The 16,200-nt window shown below is 47.0% G+C and overlaps 1 protein-coding gene across 2 annotated transcripts in view; it reads left to right on the plus strand.

The window, feature by feature from the left end:
- Ndf (Nucleosome-destabilizing factor) overlaps positions 1-16,200 on the plus strand; it is a 111,878-nt gene that overhangs the window by 21,679 nt on the left and 73,999 nt on the right. For both annotated transcript variants that reach the window (XM_077662602.1, XM_077662603.1), the window contains 2 exons: positions 946-1,089; positions 4,836-5,066. In XM_077662602.1, coding sequence (XP_077518728.1) covers positions 946-1,089; positions 4,836-5,066 — 375 coding nt within the window. The remainder of the gene's footprint in view (positions 1-945; positions 1,090-4,835; positions 5,067-16,200) is intronic.

Genomic DNA, 16,200 nt, shown 5'->3' on the forward strand with positions numbered 1-16,200 from the left:
AAAAGCACCCTTCAGCTTTCAGAAAATGTATTACACTTGTATATTGGCTACATCAGAAATGTTTTCTTGATCCTTTTCTGTTAGGCCGAGCAGAAAAGTGAGTTTTCAGAGGCTTTATTTGCATAAGACATAAGGAAACAAAATTTTCCATAGCGTTCAATCAATGCCTTACACGACTGTAACTTGAATCAATACTGAAGTCACTTTCTGCTTTTACGACTGAAAAAAAACCCCATTAATTGGTGGCAATTTTCTTGCACCTCGAAAGAAAGAAAAACGTAATAAGTATATTTTTTGCTCAAAGTACGCAATTTTATTTTCAGTTGTGTAGAATAACCGTTTCTTCTGTCATACAAAATTTCAGTGCCCTGCATCCAGTAGAGTTTAAGAAAACGGTACATTTGGGGGGGGGGGGGGGGGGGGGGGGGGGGGGGGGGTTAAAATATAAATAAGCAACAGACAGAATTTCAATCTAGTTATGAGCTCTAATGCAAGCTGCACCATGCAGGATATTGGTAACAAATTTCATAGCTTTTATTACAACTGCTCTACAATCAATTTGTGGCAACCACTTTTTAGTCTCACCGCACTTTAATCTCCTCTAAAATAAACTCTCCGCAACTTTTGCATCGGTGAAACTCTCGATGGACTTCCACGGTTATATTTTTTAGGCCATTAAAACCATGCATTACTTGTAGTCATTTATATACTTGCTTTTTCACTCCTTGATTGCAGTTTTGATTATTGATCTTCCTTTTTGAAAACATTCCGCAAGATATTGGGGAGGTACGTTTACACCGCAATTCTTGATGCAGACAGTGTTTAACTCTAGGGCTAGCCACTCACCGCTGTCCCTACCCTGTGTTGGTTTTGCACTGCTCAAGCAAGTCGTGCCAAAGGGTTCTGACATGAACTGTTTTCGGCACTTTCGTTCGTCTTCCGAAGGGCCCACCGGCTGCGAGGGTGTCTGCCTCGGAGAACGAGACCGAGGATATACCACTAGTGAGCCCCATGACACAGCTGAAAGTGCCCAAGACACCAAAGGAGCCCAGCACAGGGGACAAGGAGCCAAGGCGGAGAAAAAGAGAGGTGAGGGGACGCACAGTTGTCACTGCCCCTTGCTTGCAAACCATGATGTGGCCAGTGGCAGTAGATGAACATTAGATGAAGTATTTGATAAATGTGGCAAGCAAGCACTGCTTGGTGAGAAAAATCCTTCCTACCTTCGGGCTTATTTGTGTTCTTTCCAAAGAAACATTCTGCTTAACGATTAGGAAGCTAAGCTCATGACAAAAAGCACTGCAGTGATGTCAGATGTGGCGCTGCCATTCCTGTGTGTAGAGCCAAGTGGCACTGAGCTACTCGTTGCAAACGTGAGGTGTGTAGTTGTGGGAAAATGAACAGCAGCTCCTAGAAGAAAAGAGATTGCGTTCTCCGTTTTTCTAAGCTTACAATAAGATTGGAAATGTCTTGTTTGGTTTGAGTTCTTTAACAAAAAGCTGCGAACCGTGTTCCTTTGAGTAGCTTGTTGGATATTGCAATTCCCAGGCACCTGCAGTGTTAAATGCTGTCTGATCCTCCAGCTCGACAGAGATTGTGTGGAATAATCGAACTATTGGAAAAACTACTGAACCAGATAATGTTATTCCATCTGCCAAGCTTATGGTAAATATGTACTATCAGCACCAATTGAAATGCAGACAGGGCAGTTAGCAAGTGAACGCAAAGACAGAAATACAGTAAAACCTCGTTGATACGTTCCCGGTTCATACGATTTCCCGGTTCGTATGCGCAAAGTTGCAGACATAAAAATTACCATAGAGTTACGCTGCATTTTTCCCGGTTAATAAGTTCCCAGAAAACTCGATTTCTTGGCTACTACGTTTAAAACTTAGACAAATTGTGGTCATATAATACGTTTATTGACCAACTGCACATGTGCAAACTTACAAGTGAGCTGAACGAGAGGGCACGACACTTTTTTTGCGGCAGTCAGCTGCCGTGGTGGCTTCTCTGCAGTGCCTCGAAGCAATGAGGTGAAGCACCACCACCATCAAGAACAGAAAAAACTGCGCGCTAGCATTTGCGACAGCCGTTTCTGTGGGGACGTGACGTGAAGAGGAGAAACGGTAAGGTTTCTTCTCACTGCATAAGGGAAAGGAGGCGAAGCTTCTACAAACTACAGCTGTGCGCTTATATACGAACGGGCCAGGTCTGGGAAACCGAGCTTAAAGGGACTGTGCAATGAATAAAAAGTCGCTTGTAAATGTTTTCAATGCTTAGAAATGATGCTAAGAAGCATTCACACCAAGTATGAGTCTTCGGAACTGAGCCGGCAATTTATTATGAATTTTTAAAAACAGTGTTTTTTAAAATTCGCGGGCCGATTGGTGTGCTTGTAGTGACCGATATTGAAACTAAAATCGTGAAAAAAGACGTCACTATACCCATGACGTCACCAGGCCACCACACGCTGTCATTTGCTGGAGCCACGGCAGCCACGACGTCACGGGCACACTTCCGGTAGCCGTGCGCAAGCCAGGGCATTGCCTTCGCGCATATGGTTTCAATTTTCCTCTGCCGCCTCCTTCTGTCAGGAGTTCCGGAGCCACTCTCAGTGGCTCGCCGGGTCGCTACTGTCGTCGCTGGCGTTCAGCCGGTACGGCGTGAACGCATAGGGCTCGATGCCCATCACGGCCGTAAGAGCGAGCAGTCGCACCTCGAGGTCTGGATCCATTACTGCTAGCTACAACAGACGACAAGCAAAGAAACCCAACACGCGCCGCAATCACTCCTCCGACGCTGCTGCTGGGGTGCTAGGAGCGACAACCGGAAGTTGCAAAAGGGACGTCAGCGGACAACGTATTCATGGGTGGGGCCCAGTCCCAGAGCTGTTTTCTTTATTTTTGTCTTGTGCCCCACGAGTTGAGAAGAGGAGCGTAATTTTTAATCGTTTATATATTCTTTGTTATTGATGCTAGCTTAAAAATTCTTGCATTTGGGGTGACGAGTGATGAAATGCCTCTCTCGTCTGCTTTACGTAATCTCAATTAATTTATTGCATAGTCCCTTTAAAAGCAGGAACACCGTGGCAATCAGCCAGCGCGGTGGCTTTTCCACAGTACTTGGGTGCACAGGGGCGAAGCATCCGAAAATGACAAGGAAGACATTTTAGTTACTTTCGTTACTTCCGTCGACGGGCCGGACGCATTACGAATTGCCTTCCGCTCTAAAGACGGGGCGAACGCGGACTGAATTCAACGAGCACTGGAATAGGATATGTTCAGCTCTTGTGCCAAGAAATGCCAAGCGACACTTGTAAAGTGAAATTGTCAATAAATGTCTTTTTACCTCATTCAACAGTTACATTTTGCAAAATCAGGCAGTTTGGATCATATGTTTTCCCCGCAAAAACGTATCAACGAGGTTTTACTATTAGCTGCTGGGGAGGGAATCAGGCAGGTCTTGTTAATGCCTCTAAAGAGTGGTAGTTAGGCCTTTGAAGTGAAAATCACCTGTTCGGGTAGTCAATCTCTCTCATCTAAGGCAAGCTTCATGACCATACGTGGGTGTGCTAAGTTGTGTGTTTGCATGGAGGCCCATCTATGAAGCATGCGTAAGTGATATGCAGTGGTGTCATATGGAGTGCTTGTGCTGCACGTTGAATCTACTTGAGATGAATGCCAACTAATGTGTATGTGGACATCTCGTGTGTAGGTGAACCCATGCAGTTCGTTGTATGATGACATAATCACTTTCCATGTCCACTGTACCTCTCCCTTTCCTACCCTTCTCCTTTCCCCATATGGAGTAGCAAGCCAGGGTCATGTTACCACCGGCCAGCCTCTGCAGCTTTCTTCTTGTTAAACTCGCTCTCTCTTATCTAAATAATCCTTGTTTTGTTGTTTGCATTCATTTGATGCTGACAGTATTGCTCAAGAGAATTCGGCGTTTTATTTAAACAAGGCTAAGGTTTGCAGTTGACCTATGTCGTTTAGGCAGCGTGTTTTGCCGTTTTAGTAGGACGTTCTTGTGGGCTAGTTAATTCATTTTTGAGGAAGGTTAGAAACTACGCAAAAGAATGAGGGCAGGAGGTAAAGAAACCGCTACTACGCCACTGCACCATGCACCCGTGGTGTTATTCTTTTCTTTACCTCCTGTCCGTGTCCTTTTGCACAGTTTCTAACCTTCTATGCTGTTTTGCCTGTGAAGCTTTTTTGTTTACTGTAAGATGCCTTCTACAAACTGTGTCTAATAATGAGATTAGCTTGGGACAAAATTTCTCTATCATCACTGAATGTTCATAAGTTCCGAATGACATCTTTGCATTGGAGCACGACTCATCTACAGAGGCACATGATGGGGCCAAGCCCACTAGCTGAAATTGGTGCTACATGCCTTTCTAAAGGACCAGGCTGTGACAGATGCACAAGATCTGCCTTTGTGGGTGTGGAGGTGGGGCGGCCCACGGAAACACTACTGTCATGACTATATTGCAGATGGGAACATACACGTGCAGAACAGACCGTTCTATTCCTGAGCGTGTTCATTTCACAGAGTGGTGACAGTGCAGTTTTTTTTTCAACTTAAGGTTGTTTTCACTCTATTTCTTTTCACTATCGCTCTCACTGTTTCATGACTTGTGCCTGCCAGAACCATTTGGCTCTTGAGAGATTACTCTGTGACAGTATAAAATAAGTTGCATGTCACGCCATTGCCCATTTTTGTTGTTTTGTTGTCCATGGCAACGTTTGTGTAGTGGAGTACGCCCTGTCTTTGCCTGTGTGCTGCATGTCACCTGACGTAATATGACATTGTTGTGCTTCCGCTTGCAGTCACAAGACCAGGCACACAGGGCATCGAAGCGAACCTCTTCCGAGAGTAGCAGCACGGGCTCAGCACCAGCAAAGAGGAACAAGGCTGCAGCTGTTGCTGAAAAGAGTTCCTCTGCAGCTGCTGCCACTCCCAACAATAACACTTCAAGTCTCAACAGCATAACCAATGCCACGTCATCGTCGTCAAAGCCCAGCTCCAACCTCCTCAGGCAGTCTTACATCACACGGCCAGTAAGTGCAGCCCTCAGGCATTAGTTGCATGGAAGACTGTTCTACACTCTAGGTGTCAACTACAGCCGACCGAAAAAGGCGGATTCGGCCGCTTTTGACGCCAAGCGAGGCAGAAAGCGGCGCGGCGAGGGCGATCGGGCTGGACCCAAATTTTTCGCGTTCGCCGCCGCGGCGAAAAATGTGGCGGCGCCTTTCGACACAGGACCCCTCGCCTTGGAATGAATTCGTCGTTGTTTGCGGCCTTGTTCAGCGCGTTCACTGGCTATAAATCGGACACCGGTACATCGCTTCGTCTCACCTCACCTATAAGCAAAAGTATGTGATAAATTTGCTTTGTTTTTTATTTTGAGCGACGATTCTGCCGCTACTAGGCCTAAGAGGAGCGCCGGTTTTGTTGACAGTACTAGTTCCCGTCCTGACAAGCAGATGGCGCCACTAGGCCGGGCGTTTCGTTGCGAGTTTGTTTGCATACGCTGAACTAAAAATGGGAATGTGCCTGCATTTACGTACGCAAGCGTGCATACGGCTATGGTACACAGACAGTATCGATTTATGCCCTTTTCTAACCATATCTGTGTACGCCGCGAGCGGTGACATGGTGACCGGGAAGTGTGTGGAAAAGCGAGAAACGGCAGCGGCGCGGCGGTTCCGCCTCGTCCGGGCGTCAACAGATGAGACAGGTCCTAGTTTTCCCGGCGAGCGAATCCGCTTCGCTCGCCGGATTTTCGGATAAGTGTGAACGTGCGCCCTTCCTCCCTGCGCATCTCCTTGAAGGAAGCGTCCGTTTCTGCCCAGGGTGTGCACGCACGCGATGCAGGCGGCAAAACTTTGAAAGAAAGGGAAACGGTTTCGCGCCTTTTCGCGATCTGCCGACGCTAGCAAATCAACGAATTCTGTCCGTACTTAGCTGCGCCGTTTTGAACTGACTTAGTTTTATCGACTGCTGTGGTGCCGCAGGCAAGCCGTGTGTGACGTGTCAAGCATGACGGCCTTCAAGTGCACTTTCGTCCAGGACTGGACGAATGCAAGATGTTGTGAGTTTGCAGCTTGGATGAGACCCGTCGAAAGTAACCCGATCGCAGCGTACTGTGCGCTGTGCAGAAAGCAGTTTTCGCTCAACGACATGGGAAGAAGAGTGGTGACAAGTCACGCGGAAAGTAAGAAGCACCGACTGGCCATTACCGGAGCTAGGACACCTCTGTAGCCTCATTTTTGACACCGCCGACCACCGTTGTGACCAATGCCGGGCCAGTGCCATCAGTTCCTGTGCATCCTTCAAGTGCTTCAACTACTGCGACGGACGTCCAACCCGATTGTACAGAAAAGGATATCTTTCAGCCTGACTTAGGGGTCATAAATGCTGAAATGATGTGGTGCCTCAACGCTGTTATGACGCACACATCACTCTGTACTGCCGCGGCATCGGCTTCTCTGTTCCCTTTGATGTTCCCATCATCAGCTACAGCCAAAAAAATGCAGCTTGGCAAAGGCAAGGTAGGATTTACTATTGTCTATGGCCTCGCACCTTTCTCCAAAGAGAATCTCATGTCAGAAGCAAGCCAAGCCTCCCACTTCATCGTGGCGTTGGACGAATAGTTAAACTGAGTTGCACAAAAAGAGTAAATTGACGTGTAGGTTCGCTTTTGGTCGGATGCGGAGCAGAGCGTGAAAACGCGCTACTTGATGTCATGCTTTCTGGGGCGCACACGGACGGAATAATTAGTGTCCGCTTTTAAAGCTTCCACAGATGGACTCTCCCGATCAAAAATTCTTCAGATCTCAATGGATGGGCCAAATGTAAATATAAAATTTCTCTGTGAGATCAAACAAGAACTTTGTGAATCCAGCGACGGCCGTCGTATTCTTGAAGTTGGTAGCTGTGGCCTCCTTGTTGTGAACGGTGCTTTCAAAACCGGACACGCGGCAACAGGTTGGCAACTCGTGGAGTTTATTCGTGCTGTGTACAACTTATTCAAATGTGTACCTGCCCGATGCACTGAATACGCACGCATAACCTGGAGCAACATTTACCCTATGAAGTTTTTCACTTCATAGCTCTTTCACTTCTACAAACTAAGGTTTCTATAATCTGCAGTTCGTCTGAATAGACTTGCTAAGAGAGAATCGCACTTGTGACGCTAAAGTTCAGGTCCCACACCATTGCGGTTACTATCAGTAGATAGAGATATCTCACATTTGAAAATATTTGTTTCCGCGTGCTTCTTCCTTTTAGTTCGTATTTGAAAATGTTCAATTCGATTCGCAGTTTGTTTTAGCATTTTTTCGAAGATATTCGATTTGTTATGCATTTGCTTATCTCTCCCCCTTTTTTTTCAATGAGATAAACACTCCTCCTCACTATTCAAATAGGATTCAATTGTTGTTTTTATTTTTAACATGCTTACTGGAGAGTGATACCATCAGGCGGCTTTGTTTCAGCTTGTTTTCGCATGAAACAAGGTACTGTGTCACTCAGGGAATTTTACAAATGCACTCAGGGAAAACCTGGAAAACTCGGCGAATTTGGAAACGTCAACTTGGTAGACACCATGAATGCATGTCGAAGGAGGTTTTCACTGCCGGTGCACTCGCCCGCGCCGCCATTGCTTCGGCGCTAGCCGTTCCAGGTTTTCGTTGTGCCGCGGTCACTGGGTAGCGATCACTTGGTGTACGCAACGCAGTATGGCAGTTAGGACGCCGCCGTTATGCTTGTTGGTGTCGCTTGCTACGTGGACAGCAGTGTGAAGACGTTGGAGCCCTTGAGTGGCGCCGATATAATTGAGGCTGCATGCTGCCGGCAGACGCCACAGGGCTCACATGCGGTGAGCACAGTCGACAGTGATGAGTCCGACTGCAGCGACGAGCCTATGCGACTGCCAAGTGCATATAGTGCATGTGAAGTATAGCGTCGGCGCTCAATGTTGCAGCATGCTACTTCTCTGCCATTGAGAGCTCTGACGTTGCACTGGAGCTCTTGGCAAGCTGCAGATGATTCTGATGGAGTATCAGCAGAAGAAACGCAAGCAAATGCACATCACTGATTACTTTTAATTTTGACAACCCTTCCCCGTAAATAAACATGTTTTGGAGCATAAACAGCACCCTATATTCCAGCACTAATATTGCTACTCATGCGAATGCATTCTAGTACTCGTTTCTGGCACATAACTGGCCGATCAATTTATTTCATTTGCCATTGGGATCACATGAATTTAATTCTCAGAATTGCCCGCCACAAACGTGTAGTAGTGCTTAGCTCGCAATAAAGAGTCTAGATGTGAGTGCTTCAGCGCACGCGGTGGGGCGTACTAACCGCTCATTCTGTCGCCCATTCGATAATTCGAACTTTGCTTAATTCGAACAATTTTTTGGTCCCCTTCGAGTTCAAATTAATGAGCTTTTACTGTAGTAAAAAAAATTATTCAAACATGTGCTGAAGTGCTTACAATTTATAAGTTCTCATGCAAAAAAACCAGCTGCCGCATGTGATCCGGCAACAGCTTTTCTCGCCTGGACGTGACAATATTGCCAGATATAGAAAATAGATCTTCACTTGGAACTTGTGTTGCTGGTATAGCCAGGTATATCATGGCCATTCTGTACAGAGAATGTTCTGCTTGCTTGTTTTACTCCAGTATGCAAAAGGGTCTTCATCCCTGCTGCAAACTGGCTCTCGAAGGTACCGCTGAAATTCACCAGTGTTACCTGGTTTGCAGTTGTGTCTTTTCCCAAATGACATTGCAAGTTTGTCGATACTGTCCCATATATTGGCACTGCGCTGCTTTTGTGCTGTAGATGTTGAGGGCTCAGCACAGTCACTGGGTGGTGGGGTTGACAAGCTCTGCAGCTCACTCTGTGAAACTTCCGGAAGCCTTGTTTCTTTTAAAGCTTCAGTACAGAAGATGTTTTTGAATATTGGGTCAGATGCCGTTGCCATGATGTACTCTTTTTGCTAAATCTTGCCTTCATGCTTTTTGTAAGTTTTTTACAAACAATGACGTGTCGTCATCCACTGCAGCACAGTCCTTCAGCACCATATGTGTTCCGTAAAGGAATGGTATCACCGAAGACAACATTATGTACTTCTGCCCACTCAAGTCATTGGTTACTGATGCAATTGGCTCAAGGGCCTTGACCAGTCCTGCCACTGTTTTCCATTCATGTGGTGACAGGTTGGATACCGCTGTCTCAGAGGAATAGAGTTCAAGGCAAACTGCCTCTTTAACTCTTTCGCTACCACGGAAATATGCATGATTTGGAGGGTACTGAAAGAAAAATTTTTTTCCGCTACAAGTAACAAACCCAGCACATATTGCAACACATGAAATTGTAGCTCATTAGTTACACTTCTGAATTAAACAAACAGTAGAGTCGTGTGTGCAAAAGTACTTGAACTTTTATTAGTCAGATGTGGCAAAAGCACGGAAAAATTATACAGAAAAAACAAAAATTACCGGCTGTACAAAGTGCAAATTTGATTAGAAGAGAACTGGAATATACAAACTGGTTCACATGTTTATAGCTGTCAGTCCTCCAAGTTGCAGCTCTGAGGAAAAATTATTGCACTTTCCACAGCCGGTCAAGTCAGCGGTCATGACTGTGGTGCCATTGTGAAAAGCAATCACGTGAAGATGTGAATCAGAGGTAGACTTGACAGGTGCTGCACATAGCGTTTGATCTTTGTTCATGCTTTGTTCTCTGATAGCAGGGCTTGCAGTTCCTTCTTTTTTCCATTTTTTTTTTCCGGTTGGTGACGAATGAATTCTGTGGGAAGATTGGGGGTGTGGGCTCTTCTACCTCATCCATACCCTTAGATTTGTTGAATGAGCTGCTTCCTGAAAGCCAGCTGACCAAATTGGGCATTTTGGCCAAGATCTGGAACATCAGGATCGATGAACTTTCATTGATGTGATGTGGTTCAAAAGCCAGAGCACTTTCCAAGTCTTGCCAATAGATGCAGCTGCCACTGAATCCTCCTGGTCCGCTACGAGCAGAAAAACAAGCAAAACGAAAAACCGATATCGGCAAATGTTATTTGGTGGCTGAAGGCCAGAATAGATGATTGCTGTAATCCAATAGAGATGTAGTCGCAGCAGGTCAACAATTCCCACATGTATGATGATTCCAATGAACTTGTCCAACGGATTCACCTCTTCCCATGAGCCGTCACGCCGAGCTTATGTTTGCCTGTCCAAAAACTTCATCCAAGCATACTTATTAGTGCTTTCGTACAGTCTTCATCACCTCTGCCGTGAAGAACGTTAAGAAGTCTAGAGGTCAAGCGAATCTCCGAATGCCACTCTGCAGAGATGTGCCGACATGGACACCTGCCGTCATCTCGGCTGAAAAAACGCGACGCGACCTTGAGCATTTGGCAAGCTGTCTTGGCCATATGTTGTGAAGGCCCTGAAGCAGAAAAATAAACCACTCTCGTCAATTACAAACAGCGTGCACCGCAGAAAACACAGAGCGAACGAAAACATAACTTACGTGCGAATACACAAAAAACACAGAGCGAACGAAAACATAACACGTGCGAATACACGCTGAAGTTCCAGGCCCCTGAGACGATGTCTCGCTGTCAGAACTGAAATCCAACGTTTGTACATCGTTGTCTGACTTATCATTGCTGCTTTCGTCGCAAAAACCGGAACCGAAACCAGCCGGAGCGCTCGGCGTCCGATTTCGACTTCGAGGAGCACGACGCGAACGCCATGTTTGCCAGCTGACGCTGCTGCGGCCGTTCAAAGTTTCATTTTTCACGGCGCCCCCTCACAAACAAAAGCCGCAATTATGAACTTGGTTCCATAGAAACAACCTAGATGGCACAGTGTGTCCGCAAGCGCCAAAATGAATTTTCGGCGGCTTTTCAAAACGTCGGTCATATGAGCCCGGTCGCCTATGGCTCAGTAGCAAAAGAGCTAAGCTGAAGGAGACGCTAGAGAATGTCATGCTCGCTATTCCACCTGGTGTCGACATTCTGGACGAGCTCCAGGAGGGGTAGCTCCATCCGCCGCTGGCAGTCCCTTAGTCTTGCTGCAGCTTGGGCACTGTTCTTGTAATGGCCTACTATTGCACGGCATTTTATAAGAATGGCGGGCACTCCTGCAGTTTCTTCCTTGGCATCCATGATGGCCAGTTGCATGGTATGGCCCAAACAGTGCATGGAGGTGCAGTGAAAGTCCCAAAGAGCTGCACGGAAATTTCGAGCATTGTCCGTCACAACAAAAACGGGTACCTCTTGCAGTGGCAGATCCAATTCTCTCACCATAGCTTTTAGGTGTGCTAAGATGTTGCATGCAGTGTGACTGTCAATCACGTGCTGGTTGCCCGATGGGAACGCCCGGATTTCGATGTTCAAAGTCAAGTAATGGCACTTGAGACTAATGTAGCTCTGGTTTGACCTCGACGTCCACGTGTCACTGGTGAACGACAAAGACTGTACGCCTTCCTGCAGGTCGGCGTGAATTCGCCGCTTGACAGCGCTTACAGTGTCCCTGTACAGGTCGGGGATGATCGTTCTTGAAAACGTTGTCCGAGAGGGGATCTTGTACAGCGGCTTGAACCCTCGGCTTTCAACAAAGTCGTATGGCTTCATGTCAAGTGCCAGCATCCTAGCAATGTGCGTCATGATTTCTTGTCTTCGGCGCTGCAACAACCTTAGCCATGTCAAACTTACATTTGATAGCTGCGATGTGCTGCCGGAACTTGTTAGCTTCCCGCTTTCCACCAAAAACTCGGTGTGCGAAGCGTAATGTTAGTTCTTTAGGTGGTTCGCCAGTGGTGTCATTGTGCCCGATGGCATCTGAAGTTTGGCATCGCACGTCTTGCATGTTGCTTCCTGCGGATTATCCTTGACGAAATGTTTCTAGGTCGCACTTTTCGTGTGATCAGCCACGTTGCTGAGACAGACTCTGCACACAAACCACAGAGCTGAACTAAACAGTGCGGATACTCGAAAAACAGAACTATAGACACGAAACTGTGAAGCGCTGACAGCACGGTGACGTGGGCATGCAGAGAAGCAGGAGTGGGAAACTTTTTGCACTCTACTGGTGGCGCTGCGTGCATTCACCACCACCATCTGTGTTGTTCAATTCAGTGCTGTTGTTTTCTAGTTGCGGCATGCTTCTGTCTCTTCTGAAAACTAAACATTTCTACATAATTGCCTGTCTTATGAACGAATGAATCTTTATTGGAGTAGGATGGCCAGTGCCCTAAATGGTGAACAGGAATAGAAGTGAAATAGTAAACGCTGCTCTTTTTGTAGTCATTAATAGAGACCCACAGGCCAACATACCGGCGTTCACCACAAAATTAGTCTCACGCGTGCCGACAGTGACCTGTGCTGCTAGCAATGTTCTGGCTGCATGAAGTGGGAGATATTTTTTCGGCCGTTCATTTTTTGGTTGTGTCACGACAGTGCTATAAGGCTTGTGCTATTAATTTATTTCCACCTGCTGTGCGGCGTCTGTAGATTAAAAATGTGCGTTGCACGAACCAATGACTGCAGTGGAAAATTGGAGAAGAGGGAGGAATGAAACATCTTGCATCAGCGCAATTACTCGATTACTAGGTATTCGATTCGCGAATCGAATTAGAAAATTTGCTATTTGATTCGTATTCGAGTGTTCGCACATCCTTAATTCGGAACTTTGATTTCTCAGACACGCTTGATTATTCGGACTTTTTCGCTGCACCGCGACATGGCCCATAGAGCTGATGTATGAGAGCACCTGAAATTTCGGATGCACCACAGCTGATTGCTTGATTTTTAGGACCTCGTTCGCACTCACCCCCAATGCCCAAGCCGCCATATTATGTGTACAGTGGAAACCTCATTAATTAGAACTGCAAGGAAGATCAAAAACATCATCAAATGAAATGAAATTCAAGCTTAAAGGAGCCTCGTAAATGTCGGGGCTGATATTCTCCACGAGTCTGAGCATTGTGCCCATGTGGTTTCGAATTCGGACTGTTCTTGCATGTCATCCGTCCTGCAAACTTGCACACTACACTAGTCACAGTTCACGGAACTCGTTTATCCTCGGGTCTTTTGTCTCGACTACGGGAAGTAGAGCGAAGAGCGTGGGAAGCGTACAGCTTCACGGAGACGATGAGCGCGGAAGAAAATGGTGGTGCATTTCAAAGCGAGGTCAGCGTACCCACGCAAAATGCACCGCAGCCGACTTTTCCGTCATACAGCCATCAACAACTGCAGTTTTAACTACAGGCAAGCCACATATCATTATACACAAGCCACTGCAAAGTGCATACCGCCGGTTATGGTGCCAATTTTAACTCTAGTTGCTATGCCTAATTATGGAGGCCAACGCTGATGGTGCGTTTCTTTAAGCCTTTTGTCGGTTCTTACCGTTTCCAAATCTTCACCTTGTCGTTCAGGACCCTTCGTACTGCGGGCATAGGGCAGTTCCTGCAGCGGCAGGTTCACTTTTTCGTCTAGACTTTTTCCCAGCCAATGCGCTTGTCGGCGATGTGCCAAAGGCAGTACAGTAAAACCTCGTTTATCCGGATCTCATTAACTCGGAAATTTGGTTAACTAGGACTCGCTTTGCGGTCCCGGCAAGACTGCGTATAGGTCAATGGCGGAAAAGGCTCATTATCTCGGAGGCATTTACCCACGCATCGGTTAACTCGGAGAACTCCGATGAGGGCTACGGACCTTCCTGCATAACCATGCGATACTGTACGGATGTGCATCCACAGCGGGTGGGCAACGGACAACCGACGCGGGGAGAGTCGGTCTGCGCGCTGCTCGGCAAAAACGAAAAACAGCGACCAAAAAAAAAAAAGCTGAAGGGCAAGAAATGTAATGATAGTGGATCTTGTGAGTAGTGGATAGGTGGCGCCGGTAACCACGCGCTTCGAAGGAAGAAGCCGCATCATCATTGTCATAGACTGTTTGTACTGCTGCTGTCACTGCTGTTCCGTGGCTGTGCTGGATCCACGCCTGATTTCTTTGTCCCAATTGTTTGTGGTGCGACTGTGACAGCGCGGGAATCGTGCAAATAAGTGCCCGTTGCTCTGTTCGGTTCGACTGTGTTTGGCGCCTGTTGCCGCTGCCGTTGCGCTGCACCAGTATGTCATGCTTTGGTCATGCAGGTGCATTGCACTAGGTATAGTCAAACCCGCTAATAATGAACATGACCGTCATGCACTTTTCGTTTGCTATATCCGGGTGTACGCAGTGTGTGGAGTAGTCTCAATTTAGATGACAAGGCAGACTTACTTGGTGCATTGATAATGAATATCCTCGATTTATTATTAGTCTGGCCAGGTATGATGCCTGTTAACGTGTTTTCGAGACGCAGCCATTTCAACTACAGTTAGAAAACAATGTGAGCATCGCACGTGTAGCAGTCAATGAGGCAATCTGCACCATGCGTTAAGGCATAATGCGTCATGTGACCAAAGGTCAGGTTTAATTACGCCTCAAATATCGGCCAGGTGCGAAATCTGTACCCACAGATACGGTGGTTTCTGTGTGCTGCCTTCCCTGCTGAGAACTGACTGGCGATAGCGTGTCGCGTGAGCTCGCGCCAATGCTACGGGCAGGTACAGTAGCAGCCGATTTTCGCACATACAAAATGTTTCAGGCCGTTCAAGTTGTTGTCCTAGCAAGAGTCAATTTTTGGGCCAGGTAAAGTGAGGAGCACATAGTCAGCTTAGCTTAAGTGCAGTGCAAGAATGAGGACCTCTTGGGAGACTCGTATGCAGTGGTAACGTCCGCAAAGCACAGGCACCTATCTGCTCTTCACTGTGACCCATGCAAGTGTGTGGATGTAACAAAATGGGCGCCCAAACTTTTTCTGATTGTCAGGTTTGCCTTGCTTCAATCGGTGATCACTGCGCAAGCACGGCACAGACAATAAGTGGCGTGACTGACGAACGTGTTCCACCTTGAGATGAGCGAGATGGTGTCTCTCTCCGTAGTTCTGTTCAGACGTGATAAGCTCTCTCTTTTTTTGCGACCCGTCATAAAAAGTTCTAAACTTTAGAGGATATGGCTGGACTTGATACATTGGCAGTGCCGACTTTTTGCTGCCTCCTTAGTATTTAGTACTGTACTCCGAAATGCAAAATTTGAGTGCGGCTTGATTATGCGATATATTGAGGCAGAAAACTTGGACAACGCTTAAGCTTTAAAGGAGTGCAGTGCAAAGCACTCCTACTTTTTCGCACAAGGCTTTTAAACTACTGCACTGAACAAATGCTTCTCATTGGTGTAGAGCGGTGCGGTGCAACCTTTACCTGGTTGTGGCGTCCTCTCCTGCGTTTTCCGATACCTGTGAGAATGCTTTGCTGCGTGCTAGTCTCGTTGCTTCAAAAGATGCGTCCCCTGTGGCTGAAGCTACAAGGGCCGCATCTTCGTTTAGAGCAGGCCACTGGGTGCATGACCCGCACATTTAGAGTAGCACGTGCCTGTTTCCGTGGTAAACAAATGGCCTTCTTAGACACACACATGTGCGTGCTGGTTGATGGCTCGACTGCCGATTCATGGCTGACTCAAGTTGCGACTAGCAGTTTTGTGTTATATGTTTACCCGATTTAAACATAAGCAGCCAAGCATCTGCATGACAATTAAGGGGCCCACAATCTTTGTGCGAGGAATTTCCTCACTAGGGCAAAGCAGTGCATCGTTTTTCATGACCATTCCAATGTGTGCCGCCTAAAATGAAGGGGATGCGGGTGTATCTGTCTGCTACTGCATCCACCGCAGTCACTTCTGTGCAGGTGGTTGCAGTGCACGTTCTAAGCATGACAGCTATCGGTAAACGTGTGTATGAGGTCACTATGCGTCAACCGGTGCAAACTGAGCACCACCCCTCTCTCCTGCCCCCACCATACCCTTCGCCTCCACTTTGCACCTTAAGTTTCCGCCCTTCCTCTCTTCCACCAGTACCCCCTCCCCGCCTTTTCGTTATCACCTTATTGCCATCCTTCACCATGCTCTTCGCTTTGCTATAGGTCTGCCAGTAGCGACGACACACAAGCTAGGAACAGGCGTATAAGAGCTTTGCTCTAAAATAGTTTTAGCATAGCCAGTCTGTGTTCCCTTATGGCGTCCATGGGGAGCTATCTGTGCATGTGCAAATTGCCTTGAGAGGCTCGC

This window comes from Amblyomma americanum, chromosome 4 (genome assembly GCF_052857255.1).
Source record: "Amblyomma americanum isolate KBUSLIRL-KWMA chromosome 4, ASM5285725v1, whole genome shotgun sequence".
Lineage (NCBI taxonomy): Eukaryota > Metazoa > Arthropoda > Arachnida > Ixodida > Ixodidae > Amblyomma > Amblyomma americanum.